The following is a 17173-nucleotide window of genomic DNA, read 5'->3' as shown; positions in this document are numbered from 1 at the left end:
TGGGGCTCGGTCCACACCTCGTCTACACGTCAGCAGCGTCCCGCATGGCCCTCACCACTCCCTGCTTTGGAGGCTCCTGCTGCTGCCGCGCTGGCCGAGGCCCCCACCCCGAACCCGCCCCTTCCTCCTGTGCGTTCACCGGTCAGCGTGCGGAGCAGACTGATGTTGGGCCTGGAGGGGACGAGGAGGTCCCCTTCTCATGCCAGCCATGACGGGTCCCAGCTCTATCCATCTGGGTCACGAGGAGGCAGAAATCAAGTTCTTCTTGACCACACAGGCCCCAGGCGAGAGGGGTGGGCCAGGCCGTCCTGGGCCCTCGGGTCGCCCGCCCCCATCTGTCTGGGAAGGAAGGGGTGTTCGCTGTTCCACTTTGCGCTCTCTCCGCACTGACCCTGACGGACGGTCGGACACGCGCACAGCCTTCTGGGAGTCTTCAGCCCAAGGTCATGGTCACTGGTCATCGCCTTGGCCACAGGCTTCTGCTAGACCCTTCTGTCTGCGATCCCTCTCTGGAGCTGTGGGCCTGCTGTGACCCAGACCTGAGCAGACCTGTGCAGACCCGTCCGCCAGCTGGCCGCTGCCCGCGGGAGGCAGACCCCACGGGAGGCACGGGGGCTGGAGCCGCAGGCTGGTCTGGACTCCCGGTCCCTGCGGGGCTCCTACAGCCGGAGGCAGCCGGGCCGACCAGCAAAGCCAGGGCCTGGTGCCCAAGACAGAGCCCAGGCGTCCTGGGCCTTTGCCATCACAGGTCACACTCCTGGCCTGGGACCTCGCTGGTCACACTGAGGGGATCTGAGGACGGCGCGGGGTGGGGCGGAACGGGGCCAGCTGCGGCCCCGCCGTCTGCACCCAACCCTCGTCCGCATCTGGGCTTGGAGAGGTTCCGTCCAGCCTCGCAGACCCCGGATGGCGGCTTCACACCACCCGGCGGCCCCGGGGCATCCGAGTTCATGTGGTAGCGAGATCCGAGGGACAGCTGACCCTCACCCAGGGCGTTCAGAGGCCGGTGAGCAGGACTGTGGTTGGACTGCGTGGCCCAGGAGGACACAGGCAGGGAGGCTTCCCTGGGGTGGGGACATGCTCCCCAGCAGGCGGCCTTCCTGGAGCCGGCTGCCACCTGGATGGCACAGTCGCAGGGCCAGCCCCTGTGTGTACGGGGGCGTGCACGTGAGCGGACTAGCGCCTGTGTGCCGGTGGAAAAGCAGGGCTGGTGCCGGGTCTCCCCTGCCTCTTAGCCCCTCTGGGCACCGACACCCCTTCCTGAGACTTGAGAGCAGCCGCTCCAGAGCAAGAGGGACGGGAGACCGGCCCAGCGAGCCCCGCGCCCGAGGCTCCTCATGGCCTCTCCCCTGCCCAGGATCCGCACCCGCGCACCTGCTGTCCCCTGGATCTAGATGGCCTGGCTCGTGCCCGTCTGGTGGCCCCGAGTACTCAGCGGGTGGGGGGGAGCACACCACCACACGGCCCTGTGCCCAGGACATCTCCCGTGTCGCGTGCCCGTGCTGGGAAGGCCACGTGGGTGCGGGAGCTCAACTCAGATTCATTTTGGAGATGGAGGGCAGAGCCGGCGTGTGTGTGTGTGCACGCGTGTGTGTGGTGTGCACACACAGACAGCAAGATTGATGCCGCCGGGGCTGGGCTTCCTGATCTTTTCTGTGAAAGGGAATCTTGAGTGTGAGCGCACCAGGCACGTGTAAGGAAGCACTAAGTCCCCGCCTCTTACGCACACTCGGACTGGCCTGAACCAGTGGGCCAGGAGGCTGGGCAGGGCGGTCGCGTGAGCAGACGACCCCAGAGGGCTTGTCCTGTGACCGCGCTGTGTGCTGGCGCTGCCGGGACGGGAACGCGGAGGACAACTTGCCCCGTGGGGCTCACACTTACCAGATGTGCTCCTGAGAGATGAGCAAGGCCAGTCCACCTTCGGCTGCAGCCTGACGTTGCCAGGGGGCAGCACTGCCGTGGGGGTGGCCGAAGGTGGCCGTGTCACTAGTCAGATGTCCCGGGCAGCCCTGGGCTGGTGCCGGCCAGGGTCAAGGCTGTCCCCTGCGCAGACGTCCCGAGGCTGCTAAGGGCACCCAGCCTAGCGGCCGCGAGACACAAGGCTGAGGAAGGGCCCCGCTGTCCCCCCCCAAACAAGGCAGCAGGAGGTCCCCTGAAGGGCGGGACAAGAGCTTCCAGAGCTGTCAGGGTCTGCTGCTTCCCAAGATTTTCCAAACCAAGACTGCTCCCCGTGGTCACACGTGGGCTTGCGGAATCTGAAGCGTCGGGAGGTTATTTTCCTTCAGAGAAAACGTGGCACGAGAGCTCGGCCCGGCCCTGCCGACTGATCTGCTGCTGCACAAAGGTGTCAGGTGAGGCAGAAAGGAGCTGGGGTTCGCCCCGCCCCCGCCCCCGCCCGAGGAGGGCACAGGAGGGTGAGCAGACAGGCCTTGGGGGGGCGCGGCTTGGATGACGCCGCGTCTGTCCCCAGCTGCCACGAGAGGGCGCTGGAGATACGCCGTGCCGCCCCCGCGGCCCCTGGCCTGAGTGTCCGGGAGGGGCTGGACGTGGCGGGCTCAGGCCCACGTGATCTCTGACCAGCTGCTCTCGGTGCACGTCGGGGCTCACACCCAGACTCCATCTCCCACCACCCCCGATCCCACGGATCCGGCAGCGGAGGATGGCCCGGGGCCGGAGGAGGAGGCAGGCCAGGACCAGTGCCCCGTGTCCTTGGCAGATGGGGCGGCAGGGACCGTTGGCTGACCCCGAGAAACCACCAGAACCCGGGAGGGGCTCCTATTTCTGTTTCCTCCAGGCCCCGAGGACAGACGAGGAAAATTACGCCAAGTGTCTGTTAGCCACGGGGTAATCTCGGGTTGCTGGGGTGAGCGGCAAGCAAAATTAGAGGCAAGAGGGCGCCGGGGCCGAGGTCTCCAGCCCTCCCCACTCCTGTCCACCCAGAAAAAATGAAAGCCATAGAGCGGCTGCCAGCGTGGCCGGAAAGTCAGAAATGCCAGTGCTCCTTTGTGATTAGGGCTGTCCTTCAGGCGAAACAGACGTTTTCCTGGAAAATGGGTCTTAACTAGCAGCAATCGGTGGTCTGTGAGAAGGGCAGGTTGGGACCGCGGAGTGGGCCGAGGCACCTACACCCTGAGACCACAGGTGACCAGTGAGGAGGGTCATGAGGGCCGGGGCTGTGGCAGCCCGGGGCCCGGACAAAGCTCCCACGTGTCCCTGCACTGCAGCCGATGGGGGGGGGGGGTGCTGGAGAGGAAGCCCACCCAGGACCCCTGCGACCCAGGAGTGGGCAGACGGCCCAGGAAAGTGGCCGGGGCCCGGTTTGGATGGAGGCCAGAGGTCGGGTTACCAGGTCCAGAATCACAGAAACCACGAGGGCTGGCTTGATGTAGCTCCCTGGGCCCGCCCTGGGGTTGAGGCCCGGGGAGCTGGGTTAGCGCAGGGGGCCCTGGCTGCCGCCCTGCTGGGATGTGGGATGCAGCTGCTGGACCTGGGGGCACTTCCGTTTGTGCTGGCTGCCGGCTGTGGCCCCTGGACCCGGAGTCCAGAGGGCATGTCTAACTTTCACTTTGGCTTGGTGAACTCTGCCCTGTGACATCTGGGTTACCGCGGCCAACCTTCTTGGGAGACAGAATCCAGAGCACAGGACGTCCTTTCTCAAGAGTAGCCTACGGAGTCCGTGGCCCTGCTGGGCTCGGAGACTCAGCAGAGAAGAGTGGGTTGTCTGGGGACCAGGGCATCTGTCCAGGAGACCCAGGGCTTTTAAAGAGGAGCTGAGCCTCAGGCACAGCTCCCCAAGGAGGGGAGCGGAGGGACCACGATGCCCATTAGGGCTCGGGGTTGGGCGCCACCTGCACGTGGCTGCGTGGTTTTCTAAAATTTGCAGAATGAAGATGCTTTCGACCATCAGTGGTTAAGACCAAGTCACGGGTCCCACTGCCCTCGTGGAAAGGGCAGCAGCGCGGGGACCAGGCAGGGGCGCTCGTGTCGGGAGAGGCGTGTGGGGTTCTCAGGTTACTGCCCCTCGGGCAAGGACAGCGTGGCTTTCAGGAGGCAGGAAGGGCAGAGGCACGCCTGTTCGGGGGAAGCTCCCCCCAATTCAGCCTGGAGTTCAGCACGGGGGTGGGGGAGGGGCCCTTGGGGTCTCGGGATCTGAACCTCCTGCCCGGATGCTTCTCTGTTTTGTCCGCGAGCCCCTCACAGCACTCAGTGGCCTCACCGTTCCCCGCAGGAGACCCCCCCTGTACCTGCTCTGGCCCCCAGCCCCAGGCCCGCCCTCCCTCACCCTGCGGGCTGCTCGCTTGGCGCAGACACAGTGAGCCGCGGACCCCGCCTGCTGACGCCCCGCGGCCCCTCGCCCCTGCAGCCCAGGGCTCCTCGTGGTTTCCTGCGACGCAGCGGCTCAAGGTCCAGGGTTCAGGCCGCTGCCGCACAAACGGAAAGCGTGCATTGAGGGGGACGTGATCCCCGAGATACCCTCGGGGATGGGGGCACCGAGCAAGGGAGGGGAAGCCACCCTCGTAAGCCAGTCCCAAGGATAAGGGAGACAAGCCTGAGGGGCGCCACGGCTCCCAGGGCACGTGGACTCAGGTACCCGCGACAGTGTGTCCTCGGCACTGCAGCTTGAACCGAGTCTGAGGAAGGTCAGAGGCGGCCAGGAGGACGTGGGGGCCACAGGATGGACCGCTCGGCCTGGGACTGGAGGGGCAGGGCTGGGGGCAGAGCCCCCGAGTGGCAACAGGGGACCTGAAGCCGTGATCCGCCTGGGCCGCTGAGGACAGGGGGGCTATGTCCCCCCACCCCGGGCCCAACCTGTGGAGCAGGTTCTAGTCCGCACACCTGCCGTGCGCCTGTGCCCCCGATGTTTTGTTTCGGGGAGACCAGGGCCCAGGGGATGGACAGGCGAGGGCAGCCCTGGTTCTCATCTCGGTTCTGGAGTCTCGGGGTGATCCCTGTCGTGTCCCCAGCAGCTGTGCTTCCAGCAGGCGGCCGTGGGTGGGCGGTGCCCTGCGTGTATCTGGGGGCCAGCCAACTGGGCCGGAGACCACAGGCCCCCCCACATGCTCTCCCTCCTACGCATGCGAGCCCCCACCTCGGGGACACACAGGCCCCGCGGGGCGACGGAGATAGACACAGGCTGTGTGCGGGGAGTGGGGACGTCTGGGAATTCGTGAGGCCCTAAAACCCCAGGACGTGCTCTGGCATCCCGACAGGGACACCCCCGCGCAGCCGAGTCTCCAGCTCCCTCCTCCAGATGAGGTGCTCTCTTCTCTGCCAAATGCGCGTCACAGACGAGTTTGCAGGTCCTCGAGCCAGCACGGAACAGCGGCTCTGAGGCTGGCGCTGCGCCGCCCTGAGTCCTGGGGGCTCACGCAGGAGACTCCGCACCCCAGAGGGGGTGACGGTGACAGACAGGGTCCCCCTGGACTTGAGGGGGAGCAGAGTGCAGCCGTCCTCACCTGTGAGTGTCCGGTGGGGACTAGCCCGGGGGTGTATCTGTCACTGCAGGGTCCCCGTGGCAACAGGACACCCCACAAGGGGATGGCCAGGGCCATTCTGGGGGGCACAAAGCAGATTCTCAGCCCCTCTCTGGGGCACAACGCACTGCCCACCGCCAGCGGTCTTTCTTCCTTGCGTGCGCTGTGGCCACCTCCACTCTTGGTCTGTCCCCTTGCAGACTGGTGTCCTGTGCCCGCCGCCCCAGACACCCCCTCGGGACTGTCCCGCTACAGTCCCTGGACTCTGAAGCTGCGGCAGTCACCGGCCTCACCGCTGGAGCCCTGCAGCCCCAAGTCCCCACGGAGCAGAGACGATGCCCTCGAGCCGGGGGAGCGCGTGCACAGTCTCATGGCCTGGGTGCGCACTCAGGGCCTTAGTCAGCAGGGGGCCGGCCCTGCCAGTCCCCGGCCTGCTGTGGGTTCGGGTCATGCGCCCCACACAGGCTGCCTGTGGAGGGGCTCCCCGGAGGCCCACCGACCCTGGGACTGTCCTCGCAGACATGAGGGGGTGTCTTGGAGCCATGGGGGCGTGTCCTGTTGCCAAGGGGACCCTGAAGTGACAGACACCACCCCCCCTACCGGCTAGCACCCACCGGACACACACAGGTGAGGACAGCCCCGCTCTGCTCCCCATCAAGTCCGGGGAACCGTGTCTGTCACCAGCCCCCACTCCGTGGTGAAGAGTCTCCGCACCGGGGCCTTGGTAACGGATCTGACTGCAACACGGCCGAGTTCTCACCTTTCTGGGAGGTCAGATCACCAGCCCCTGCATGGCTCACCCCGTCTGTGTCTCCACGGCACCTGAACGCCATGTTCACGTGCTCCTGTCGCCGTCACGCTCACGGGGCCACACACATGCCCAAGGATGCTCATCGCGGCCTATCTCCTGCCCAGGCGTCTGCGTGACTGGCCCTGCCCGCCCTCTGTGGTGTCCTCTTCCCACAGGCGACACCCTGCCCTGGGAGGGGTCCCGTGGGCCAAAAGCTGGCCAGGAACCGGGCTCCCGGTAGGGGCGGGAAGGGCTGGGAAGGTCAGTGAGGAGTCAAGGCCACCCCGGGGAGACTGAGGCAGGCATAGGTCCTCGCGCCGGTCCCGGGAGCGGCGCGGGGGGAGCCGGCTTGCCGGTCTGTGCTGATGAGAACCCATCCTGCTCCGTCTCCCGCCAGACAGGCCGAGGTCAGAGCGGACTCTCCTCACTGCGGCCACGTGTGCTGCGTCTGAGCCCCCTTCCAGAGCCGCGTGCCCCGTGCGCCACGGCCGCATGTCCTGCCGCTCTGTGACCAGCTCTGAGCCGCCTCCACCCAAGGAGTCCCTGTGGCCGAGGGGAAGGCACGACACGTGCTTCTCCATCAGTGCACGGCCCACAGTTGGCCAGGGGACTTCGTGCTGCGCCAGGGTCCCGGATCCCATGCACGACCCCCGCGCGGAGAGCCCCCGCCATGTGTCGCCCATCACGGCCAGCTCTGGGATGTTGGCTGGGGACGGCGGGCCATTACGAGGAGGAATAACGACACAAAACATCTGCTCTCTGAGGCATGTTTGCGCAAACCCGGCGTCTTGCAGGCGCAGGAACGGGCTTCACCGCTGAGGAAAGCGCGCGGGTCAGAGGGCGGCCCGAGCCCCCGGGCTGTGGCTTCGGAGCTGCCCCAGCCCCGGAGCCCCGTCTGGGCTTCACAGCTTCCCCGCCGGCCGGCAGACCTGCAGCTCCTTCCGCTCGGCCCTGAGAGCCCGAGAGCACCACCCCCACCTCCCCGGCCCCCAGGGCTCCTGGGACCTGCCGGCTTCTCGCTGGGCAACAACAGGTCAGCGTGTGTCACTGGTTCCTGGGAAAACAACAGGCTCGTGGAGTCCAAGGTGAACGAGCTTATGTTAGGACACATATGTCGTCCGGTAATGGCGGGAGACCCCTGGCCGGGGTGCAAGCCCGCTAACCCTAACGACCCTGCCCCTCCTTCACCTGGGTTTCCGGGCGGCGGCTTCGCCCCCTCCGGCGGGGCCTCGCTGCACGTGCCTCGCCTGGGCCCCAAACCCCAGGACCCGCAGCGTTTCTGCCACGTGCTTGCGGCAGGGGGACACGCACAGAATCACCAGCAGCTTCGCGTCCCCTCCTTTAAAAGAAGAAGCAACGGCCTGTGAAAAGACCCAAGGAAAGCTGGCATCGCCAGCCCCTGCCGAGCCCGCGACGAGTGGGGTGCCGGCTGGCGGCGCGGGCCCGGTGCGGGTGTGCGCTGGCGGGGTCCCCGGCCGGCTGCCTCGGCTTGCTGGACACCGGGGAGAAGGAAGAGCTGAGGGAGGACACACGGGCGGGAAAGCAGCCGCGCAGACACGGGGAGGCCACGGCAAGGCCTGCGTGTGGCCCCCGGGAGCCCCGCCGCCCTGCGCCCAGCCACGTGCGTCGGGGATCCTCTTAGAGGAAGAAGCTGTAACGTGAACACTGGATGCAGCCCGGCCTCATCCTGAGGAGAAAGCCCATCTGCGCAGAGAGAGAGGAGCCGCATGGAAAGTCTAGAACATTCTATCGCAGCTAGCCTCAGAGCGAGTGGTGCCTGGAGAAGAGCAGACTGTCCCCTCCAGTCTTGCTCTCTGTGAGGGCCTCAGCCTGGGTTTCTGGACCTGCAACCAATGCACGGCATGAACAAGGGGACATGGGCCAGAGGCCAGCACGCTTCGTGTGTGCACAAGGGCTCAGCAGCACGAGCCCTCCACGTACCCGACAGGATGGGACACAGGACACGAAGAAGCCGAGCACCTACTCGGAGAGCTCGCCAGGCTCGTGCAAACCAAGCAGCCCAGTGCACGGTGACACAGGGGACCACAGTGACCTGGGGGCCGGGACGTCCCCCACGGAGGTATGGCCAGGAGGAGCAAGGCCCCCCAGGGCAGGCGACAAGGTGGCGTGGCACCCGGGCATCCTGTGGTCTGGGGCCTCTCCGGGTGGGGGACCCTCACGTTACCGAGAACGTCCTGGAGAACGCGGGTGAGCTGGCTGTTGCGGTAGGGGATGTGGTCTCTGTGCTCCGCCAGGGCCCCCAGGACGTCCGCGAGGGCCGCCAGGCTCCGGTTTATGAACGAAGTCTCCCTGAGGGCCGCTCCTGTCACTGCAGACACACCTGGGACAGCATCAAGCCCCCATCCCGTGGTCAGCACGGGCAACGAGTTCTCTGGCCACGTCAAGAAATGAACAGGGAAAGCACACCGTCCCTTCTCGGGACGGGAGCCCTGAGTGGGGGGACCCTCGGTCCCACCAACCTTCTCCTCTGATGGCCTGCACGGCCTCGGCTGGGAGTGGCTGGCAGCGCAGAGCCCCAGAGCGGGACACAGCCGTGGCAAGACCGCGGCCCGCTGGGCGGAGCAGGGCGAGCTCGCTCGAGACGGGAACCCTGCTCAGGCCGCCCACACCCCCGCTGGCCCCGGACGGAGGCGCCCGCTCCGGGCTCACCCGCACACTCGCTGCCCGCCAGGTCCACGAGCTGCAGCTTGGCGTGCACCTGCTCTCCCACTCGCTGGGCCCCGGGGGGCCCGGGCGAGGCTCTGCCGCCCGCCGGCCGCCCCTGGAGCCGTGGTCCAAGTGACTGCCCGTCCTCTGCAAGGGGGTGACCGGTAGTCAGGAGTGACGTCCACGAGGCCTCCCTCAGCTTCCCGCGGTGCTAGAGAGCGAGCCTTCCTCCAGAAGGACCGCACTCCAGAGGGCGCTTCCTAGGACAGACAGCCCGGCAGGGTCTGGCCATGGGACGGGGCTTCTCTGAGTCACATAGGAACGGACAGCGTCACCCTCAGAAGGCAGGCCGGTGCCCACGAGGTCCCAGGAACAGAGTGATGCTCCCGGAAGTACTCAGTGATGACGCGCACGGAGACCCGAGGAGGTGAACCCCCCCGTTGGCTCCCGGCCCCACAGACGTCCTGGCAAAGCCCTTCCTCACTTCGCCGTGGGTCCATTTCATCAAGCGTTAATCCTAAGTGGTCTTCTTAAAGAGATTTTTTAAAATCTAAATTATATACTCACTGTGGAAAGCATAAAAAAATACACAAAAAATTACCACTCTGGTCTCCACAGCCTTCTCACCGTGGCTGGCGGCCGCCGGCTCCCTGGGCTACGCCTGCCCATGCACAGCCCCGCCCTCCCGGCAGGCGCCCGGCCCTGGGGCCATCGGGCGCAGTTCGGGGGACACAGGGTAGTCAGGCGTCTGTGCCGCTCCCACCCGCCCCCGTCCTCCCTGGCCTGGGTTGCCCTGATGGCCACGGGGTCAGGGGCGTGTCGCCCACCGGGACCGGGCGTCCGTGTGACCGCATGTGAAGTGGGCCCTAGGGCAGCCGTGCCCCGCTGGTGCGCTGTGGCACCGGGACCCTGCAGAAACGCTGGTGCTCGACCCGTCCGTCCCAGCCTGGGGCTCGTGCTCTGCGAGTCCCGCAGGCCGCCCTGGGTGCCAGCCCCGTCTTTGCCGACTGGGACGCATGACCCTCGCAACATGTGCCTTGCTTTTCTTACATAACTGGCACCGTTTTATATGCTGGTTTGTGACTTCCTAATCCCAAGTCACACAGTCTCCCTCACGGAGCAGGAATCCCGTTCGCAGACCCAAACGCGCCTGTCCTCCATGTTGTGTCCTGTCCAACGAAGCCGTGCCCTCCGCTCCCCCCACAGCCCCGGTCCCCTCTCTTCTCAGCCCGGGTTCCAGATCCCCCGAAGGTGTGTTTGCGACCTCCAGCCCCAGGTCGCGGGCCATTTCTCCTCCATGCCCCTGCCTGGGCGCGCACGGCCACTTACCGGGGCTGCCGCCGGCGGGGGCTGCGGTGACAGTGGCCGTTATTATCAGGTGGGACCTGGAAGAACGAGCGTGCACGCGGGTGGCGCGCCGTGCCCGGAACCGCAGGCTTCCAGCAGCGAGCGCGACGAAGTCCTCCGCACTGCGCACGGGCCTGGAGGAGCACACGGGGGATGGGGACGCCCGCGGGGCGGCGAGGGACGCCCCCTCCCTCTCCCACAGACCAGGCCGACCTACTGGAAGAAAGCAGGCTGAAGCGCGTCTTAGACAAAACAAAACAGCAAGTCAAACCCCTTCCTTGTTTGAGGCCTCACTGGCGCGTCCTCCACGGCTTTCCTCTGGAGTGGTCAGCTGGGCCCGCACTTTCCAGACCCGCATTCCTTTATGTAGTGCAGCCCCGTGGACTCCAGCAGAAGTCCGCGTCCCTGCTCTAGCCGCTGAGCCATGACAGCCACTCAGAGCAGCCCACCAGCGGGACCTGGGTCGTTGCGAGTCTTAGTAGAAGCTGAGGGTTGGGTTACCCCGTGCAGGCTCACGGCTCAAGGCACCCAGTTTTCTTCAGATGCGAGAACAAGCTGCAGACGCTTCCCGTACTGACTCTAAGAGCCCAGGACAGGCTCACCCCCAACCTCATTAGCAAGAGGAGACCCTCCCCCTGCCCCCTGCAGCGCCCCCAACACCCAGACGTGGATCCAGGGAACAGGTGTATCGGGCAACGCGAGGAGACTCCCTTCTTCACCACACGGAGGTTTACTGTGTTCTCTCAAATACGGACCCGCCCAAGCGGACACGAGGCGTGCGCAGGTCACCGCGGGTCGGGGGGTGGGGGTCCGCTGTGGCGAGCCCGCTCCCTCGCCTGCAATGTGGGACGGGACCGGTCCCCCACGTTTCTCATCAGGATATTTTAAATGGTTAGTTAATGTGTCTGTTGTCATTATGATTTTAAAAAGATAATTTCTAAAGCAAGTCGAAAGATGCAGATGCGTTCTAAGGCAACACAGAGAAGCTTCCAGCGATAAACATGCCGGTCTGGCGCACGCACTGGACTTACTCGGGGTTCTGGGGAAGCTGCCGCCCGCTCAGAGAGGCCGGGCCACGGCTGAGTACTCACGCTCGGGTCGGCGGTGACACCTCCCGCTTTGTGGCCTTGGTCATCGGCGCCTCCCACGGGGGTCCAGACACCGCTGGACGCCGCTCATTGGCCAGAAGGTCCAAAATGTCGTCATTATACACTTCCACTATGGACACGTCAACCTTCAGGCTCCTGGATGGGTTTTCTGAAATAAGCCTGGGGGGTGGGACACGAGAGACAGCCGTTGTGGAACTTGGGCCGCCCGGTGAGGAAAGCTGCCGGGGAAGCGGTCTCGAGGGGGAGGCTACAGTCCGGCCTCGCAGCGAGACTCCCGGCGGGCGGGCACCTGGGGGCACCAGACGGCCTGCTACCACCGCGGGACGACGGCCTGTCCTCGTCCCGCTGCGGGGGGTTACCGTCTTGGGAACAGCGGCTTTCTCTGAGCCGTATCTGGATCAGGGATCTCGGCCCCCAGAAAGGGCCCTTAGGATCCCAAGCCCAGGAAGCAGGAAGCAGGGAGAATGCCGCTGCCGCGCAGCCGGCCCCGGCCCGAGGCCCCTCGGTCGGCAGAAGGCCGAAGCCAGCCGCGGCCACAGGAGGGCTCGGCGCCTTTCCGGGGCCGGGTTAGCTCTGCTCCGGGGAGGACTGCGTGCAGACCGCTCCGCAGCCCGGCTCGCACCCTGACGTCCAGCCCAGTCCTGCCGTGCCCTCCTGACAGCCCACCAGCCTCTCAGGAACAACACGTCTTGTTCCGACGCATCTGGTAAAGTGCTGTGCGCCGACCGTGGAGAGGTTTAAAAATACTGACGCTACCCACTTGGAGAAAAACCCCACAACCCCAGTGAGGGGAAGAGTGACCACCAGCGCGGCTCCTCCTGCCCACGTCGCTGCCAGCACCTTGCCACCAAACTGCCCACACAGCCCACGGCGGCCGCCCTGTCTTCCGGGACCACTGCCTGCCTGACACGTGCACGGCGAGACCAGTCGGAGTCGGACGACAGTGCTGTCTTGTCCACAAAGAAATTCTGTGCCCGGGGCCAGGAGGCCAGTGTGGGAGGAGCGCTTCTGAGCTGACGGAACACGCGGCGTCTCATGCCAGCACGGACGGATCGAGCTTACTTAGGAGCGCCACAGAGCCCGGAATAAAATGAGCAATTAATGTCTTCCAACGACACAGTCAAGAAAACAAGAAAGTCCAAAACAAAAGAAAAATTCTCCAGTAAGAATAATTTTCGGTTCTGAGTTCGGATTTGGGTCGTCCTCTGCGCTGGGGTCTGTGGACAAGACTGAGGGTAACTGTGGGAAGAGCGAGGAGCCAGGTCAGCCGAGCTGGGGGCTGGGGTCCCCCGTGGCTCCGGCCACCACGTGCTCAAGCCTGACCCCTGCCTGCCCTTCCGTCCCCTCTGGGAACGGCCGTGTCTTCCCAGGTCGCAAAACCCGAATTCGGAATCTCTCATCTACATAGTACCAGGGAGCTGATTTGAAGATTTTCTTCCACTCCGTCAAGTCCTCGACCAGGTCACTCGCTGGCCCGCGGGTCCCTCTGGCAGCACGGCTCGATTCCGCGGACGGCGCCGATGAAGCAGGCGCTGGGCTTCTCCTCGAGGAAGCGAGTGGTCAGCGGGCGGCACGCAGGGACAGTCACAGCGCCGTGTGGGGCGTGCTCCACGGAAGCACGTGCGGGCTCCCGTGAGGCCACAGAGTGGGGAGCCCCTCGTCCCGCACCATCGCCCGGATCCTCACGGCGTCGCTCCAGGGCTGTCGAGGGTCATGTGCTCCGTCTTCCTGGGGCATCAGCCGCCGCGTGGAAGAGCCTCCTCACGTCGGTGGTAAGTGGAGATCGGCTACGAAGGACGCGGCGTCACCGGGCTCGGAAGGGGCCAGGCGCTCTCAGGAATGAACGAGCAAGACCACGGCTCCTGGTCTCTCGGGACCCCTCCTTCCACGTGACACCCAGCAAAGCCCAGAGCGGCAGCGGCTCTGCCGTGGCCTCCCGTGGCCACTGCTCAGCTTCCGAGCAACGTGGCTGCTGCCAGGTGAGGTCTCCCCGGAGCAGGAGAACGTCCTCTCCTGAGCACGCCTCCGGCTCCCCCTACAGTCCCAGCCCCTTGAAATCCCGAAACAACCGAACACCTGATGGAGAGCCGTGTCCCCAGAGGGAGGGCGCTGGCACCCGGGATCCCAGCCTCGCCCCCAGGAACCCCGAGGCCTGGGCTGGCTGGCGTTGAGCCTTCCCGGGCCGAGGGTGGCGGGGGTGGCGTGCTCCCAGCGGGGAAGTCCTCCGCAGGGCTGGTGCCCGCCCCACACCCCCTCCGCCCCTCCGCCCACAGGCACACACGCGGGAGTGGGGCCCCTGCACGGCGCCCTCGTCGGCCTCACCGCCACTGAGACCTCCAGAGCGGTGGCTACACAGCACAGCCTCACCTGTCCCCACACGTGCTTCTCTGACGTAGTTAGCGGAACAAACTTGGCCAACGCGTTCTTTGGAGGAACATTGGTTTGAAGACGCTTCAACACGTGAGGCGTGTGTGGGGTTCTTCCCCCTTGTCCCGCCGCGATTCTAAGCCACGAGAAGCTCGGCAAGGAGACACAGAGACAGACCCCGAATCTGAGGGGGCGGGGGGCCTGGAACGCACCCAGCCCATCGGGAGACCTATGGCAGGAAGACACTTCTCTCGGGGGCAGAAGGATTCGCGGGACACAGCACGACGGTCGCAGAGGGAGCCCACGGCGCTTGCCGAGCAGGGTGAGTGGAGGGAGAATGAGTGTGGCGCACAGCGGCCCCCGAAGGCAGGGACGGCCAGTGTCCAGGCCCAGAGCACGGAATGTCCCAGCTTTGTTCCTGGATTCCCTGGTCGCTCGGGCGGTCAAGGACACCCCGTTACTAATTTTTTCCAGGAGTAACTGTGTTGGTAAGATCACGAGAGTGCGGTGGGTGCCCTCTGGGAAGGTGTTCCCAGAACAGAAGCATCTTCAACAGGCCCGGCTCACCCTAACTTTGAAGAAGAAAACCAGATGTGTCCCCTATTTCCAGGCCCAGGAGGCAAGGACAGGGAATGGGGGTCTCCCTCTGTCCCCGTCCCAATCTCGGACAGAAAACTTCCAAGCTCTACCCTCTCCTGACCAGGGAGGCTGTCCAGCTAGGGAGCCCTTGCAAGAAGTTTTGATTTGGGGCGCCTGGGTGGCTCAGTCGGTTCAGCATCTGCCTCTTGATTTCAGCTCAGGTCATGATTTCAGGGTCGTGAGCTCGAGTCCTGGGTCAGGCCCCATGCTCAGCTGGGACTCTGCTCGAGACTCTCTCTCTCCCTCGGCCCCACAAAATAAATAAATAAAAATCTTTAAAAAGAAAAAAAAAAAGCAGACTTAAAAAAAAATGTTTTGTCTTAACGACAGAATTTCAACATAAATGTGCCATAAGAATTTCTAGTATTTGTGGTACTGAGGCCCCGAGCGTTTAAACACTGGGTTGCACGCATTCTGGTAGGAGCGTGGGGCTGCGGGGGTGGGGGACTCCGCAAACAGCCCCGCTCCGCCCCTCCCTTGCCCGTGCTGCCCGCCTCCCGCCCTCCCTGCTCAGCTCGCAGCCCCTGCGTACCTGAAGAGCTCCCCAGCAGCCCTGGGCACGATGCCGAGGTCGCCGCGCTCGTCCTTAGAAAGCGGACCCAGCATGGTGTAGCTCTTCCCGCATCCGGTCTGCCCGTAAGCCAGAATGCAGACGTTGTACCTGAAACCCGACGGGACGTCAGCACAGCCCGCAGCACGCTGGGTCCTGAGCTGCGTGCTCAGGAAGCGCTCACTCGGTCGCAGAAGTCCGTGCACCGCACCCGTCGCTCTGTGTTCCTGCTCCCTGACCCTTGCATGTCGGGCTTCCACGGGAGCTGGTTTTCGCGGGACCCCTGGGGCCGTTTGGTCACGCAGTGTCAGGCCGAACCACAGTCACCTTTACACCCGCTCAACACGCTCCCGCTGGCACCTGTTTCCCCTCCGTGACTCCACATCTCCTCTGGGCACCCACGGCTGGCACACAGGGTCCACACTGGGGTCCCCCCTGCCCCCTGCAAGACCCCTCGTCCTCCCCACCCACTCCGTCAGGGCAGGGCTGGGTCACCCGACAGAGCTCATCTTGGTAAACACGGGCTGCTTCTAACACGGGTGAAACAACCCTTCCCCGGGGTTTCCCCATCACGCATGGGACCTTGAGCGCAGCAGATGCTTCCCCCGTTACTTGTTCTTAGACTCTGTTATTCCAGGGGCTTGATGACTCCGTGTCCGCAGTCAGCCAGAATGCGCCAACGCGGTCTCCGTGACAGGCGCGCTGCCCCCCCCCCCCCCCCCCCCCCCCCCCCCCCCCCCCCCCCCCCCCCGGCCCGGGCCCGCCCCCCCCCCCCCCCCCCCCAACAGCTCTGGATCACGTCACGAGGACAGGGACAGTTGCTGCCTCCCTACATTTCCTTCCTGCTGTCTCTTCAGCCCGAAACGTCAGTGGGGAGATCGGAACATCACATCAAAAGACTATTTAAAATAGATATAAACTTATATGATAGGATAAGCATTTACGATATAAACATATAAATGATACAAAGGTGTGACCTTGGCCGGGAAGGGACAGCTGATCCAGGCCTACAGGGGCTGAAGCCGGAGCCCTGATGCTCCCTTCCGGTCTTGGAGGGGCGAGACGGTCCCCACGCAGGCCCCACCTCGAGTGTCTGATTTCATGGACGGACCTTTAATCAGAAGGATTTTTCCCCTGAGGCAGCCCCAGCAAGTCCCACGAGCAGAGGCCTGTTCCCAGGAGTGGGGCCAGTGCTCCTGCTAACTAAACCTGCCTCGCACAGCGATGGGGCCTCCCTCCAGGACCGACTGTTCCAGTCCTGCAGGAAGCCTGTCAGGGCAAAGACCGAGCCAGGACCTCCCGGCCACCGCCCTGCATTGTTGGTCTTCCGGAGCGGAGAAGTCTCAAGGTCTTCACAACAACAACCTCGCTGCGCCGCGTTCCCATCTCGCACCTTCCCTGAGGGCTTGCTGGCCGCTTCTCCAGTGGGAGCACCTTGGCCTCAGCAGAGCCAGAGCCCCCACAGGGACCTTCTGAACCCTCAGGAATGCAGAAGCCTCTTGGAGAAAGCAGCCCAGCACTTGGAATGATGCCGTCTGTTTCACATTTAGGATGGAAAGGCAAGTCTGGCAAAGATCATTTAACCACTATGTCTTTTTCATTTCTGGAATCTGTTTACTTAAGAGAGGCCTACTGAAAAAAAGAAAAAAGAGCCGTCCTATCATTTTCCACAGAAGAACTTTTGTGGCTGCCTCTAAGAGCCCCAGCACTCCAGAAGAAGGGTGTCAGGAGAAACCGTGGCATTGCGGGAGGCCTGGCCCCACAGGTGGGTGCAAGCGGAGGCCCGGGGTTCCTGTGGGGCATGACCCATCGCCTCCTGTGCCTCTCAGGCCCCTGGGACGAGCTTCTGGTTGCGGGGGCCCCGTGGGCAGAAGTGGGGCTATGCTGATGGCTTCTGGTCTGTGGACATTGGCTGTGGGAGCCTCTGTTGGGCCAACACCAGGACACCTTCTTCAGGTGGCTGGACGCAGGCTCCTCTGCCCAACTGGGCTTCTTCCCGGCATCCCAAGGTAGGAAGTCTTGGCGTCTTGTGTCTCAGCCACATAAACCTGGTTCCATTTGTTGCCAGGAAGCCACACATGGACCCTGAGCGCAGGGCGCCAGCAGCGGCTCCCACCGCGTAAAGATGTGATCTTTACTCAGAAGGAATGACCCGTGGCCTTGGGACTTGGCAGTCATGTGTCCGGAGCCAGGGGCTCTCATCCCAAAGGGCTGATGCATTCCTTGGTCC

General features: G+C 64.5%; 1 protein-coding gene across 4 annotated transcripts; it reads right to left on the bottom strand.

Annotated features, from left to right (window-relative positions):
- Window positions 1-7015: 7015 nt before the first annotated feature.
- KIF25 (kinesin family member 25) lies at window positions 7016-17108 on the bottom strand. Of its 4 annotated transcripts, XM_059399305.1 has the most exons (8): window positions 15921-17108; window positions 14926-15054; window positions 11370-11546; window positions 10261-10412; window positions 8935-9078; window positions 8450-8605; window positions 7453-7603; window positions 7016-7318 (listed from the first exon to the last, which is right to left on the bottom strand). In XM_059399305.1, the coding sequence occupies exons 2-8, from the start codon at window positions 14997-14999 to the stop codon at window positions 7309-7311; spliced, it is 864 nt and encodes a 287-aa protein (XP_059255288.1). In that variant the 5' UTR covers window positions 15000-15054; window positions 15921-17108; the 3' UTR covers window positions 7016-7308. The 4 variants fall into 4 exon arrangements, with proteins under 4 accessions (XP_059255288.1, XP_059255285.1, XP_059255287.1 ...); XM_059399302.1 differs by lacking the exons at window positions 7016-7318; window positions 7453-7603 and having other exon boundaries at window positions 7611-8605; XM_059399304.1 differs by lacking the exons at window positions 7016-7318; window positions 7453-7603 and having other exon boundaries at window positions 7611-8593.
- Between the last annotated feature and the right edge of the window lie 65 nt (window positions 17109-17173).

The sequence above is a fragment of the Mustela nigripes genome, chromosome 5 (genome assembly GCF_022355385.1).
Source record: "Mustela nigripes isolate SB6536 chromosome 5, MUSNIG.SB6536, whole genome shotgun sequence".
NCBI lineage: Eukaryota > Metazoa > Chordata > Mammalia > Carnivora > Mustelidae > Mustela > Mustela nigripes.
Note: the sequence above shows the minus strand (reverse complement) of the source record. Positions and strands in the feature narration are given on the sequence as shown.

What these genes read in the sequence shown, in the direction of transcription:
- KIF25 (XM_059399302.1), bottom strand. Translation starts at nt 14,999, where the DNA reads ATGCTGGGTCCGCTTTCTAAGGACGAGCGCGGCGACCTCGGCATCGTG. An exon ending in GTGTCACCGCCGACCCGAGC is followed by an intron (nt 10,413 to 11,369) that starts GTGAGTACTCAG and finishes GTGCTCCTCCAG; the next exon opens with GCCCGTGCGCAGTGCGGAGG. An exon ending in GGCGGGCAGCGAGTGTGCGG is followed by an intron (nt 8,606 to 8,934) that starts GTGAGCCCGGAG and finishes ATGCTGTCCCAG; the next exon opens with GTGTGTCTGCAGTGACAGGA.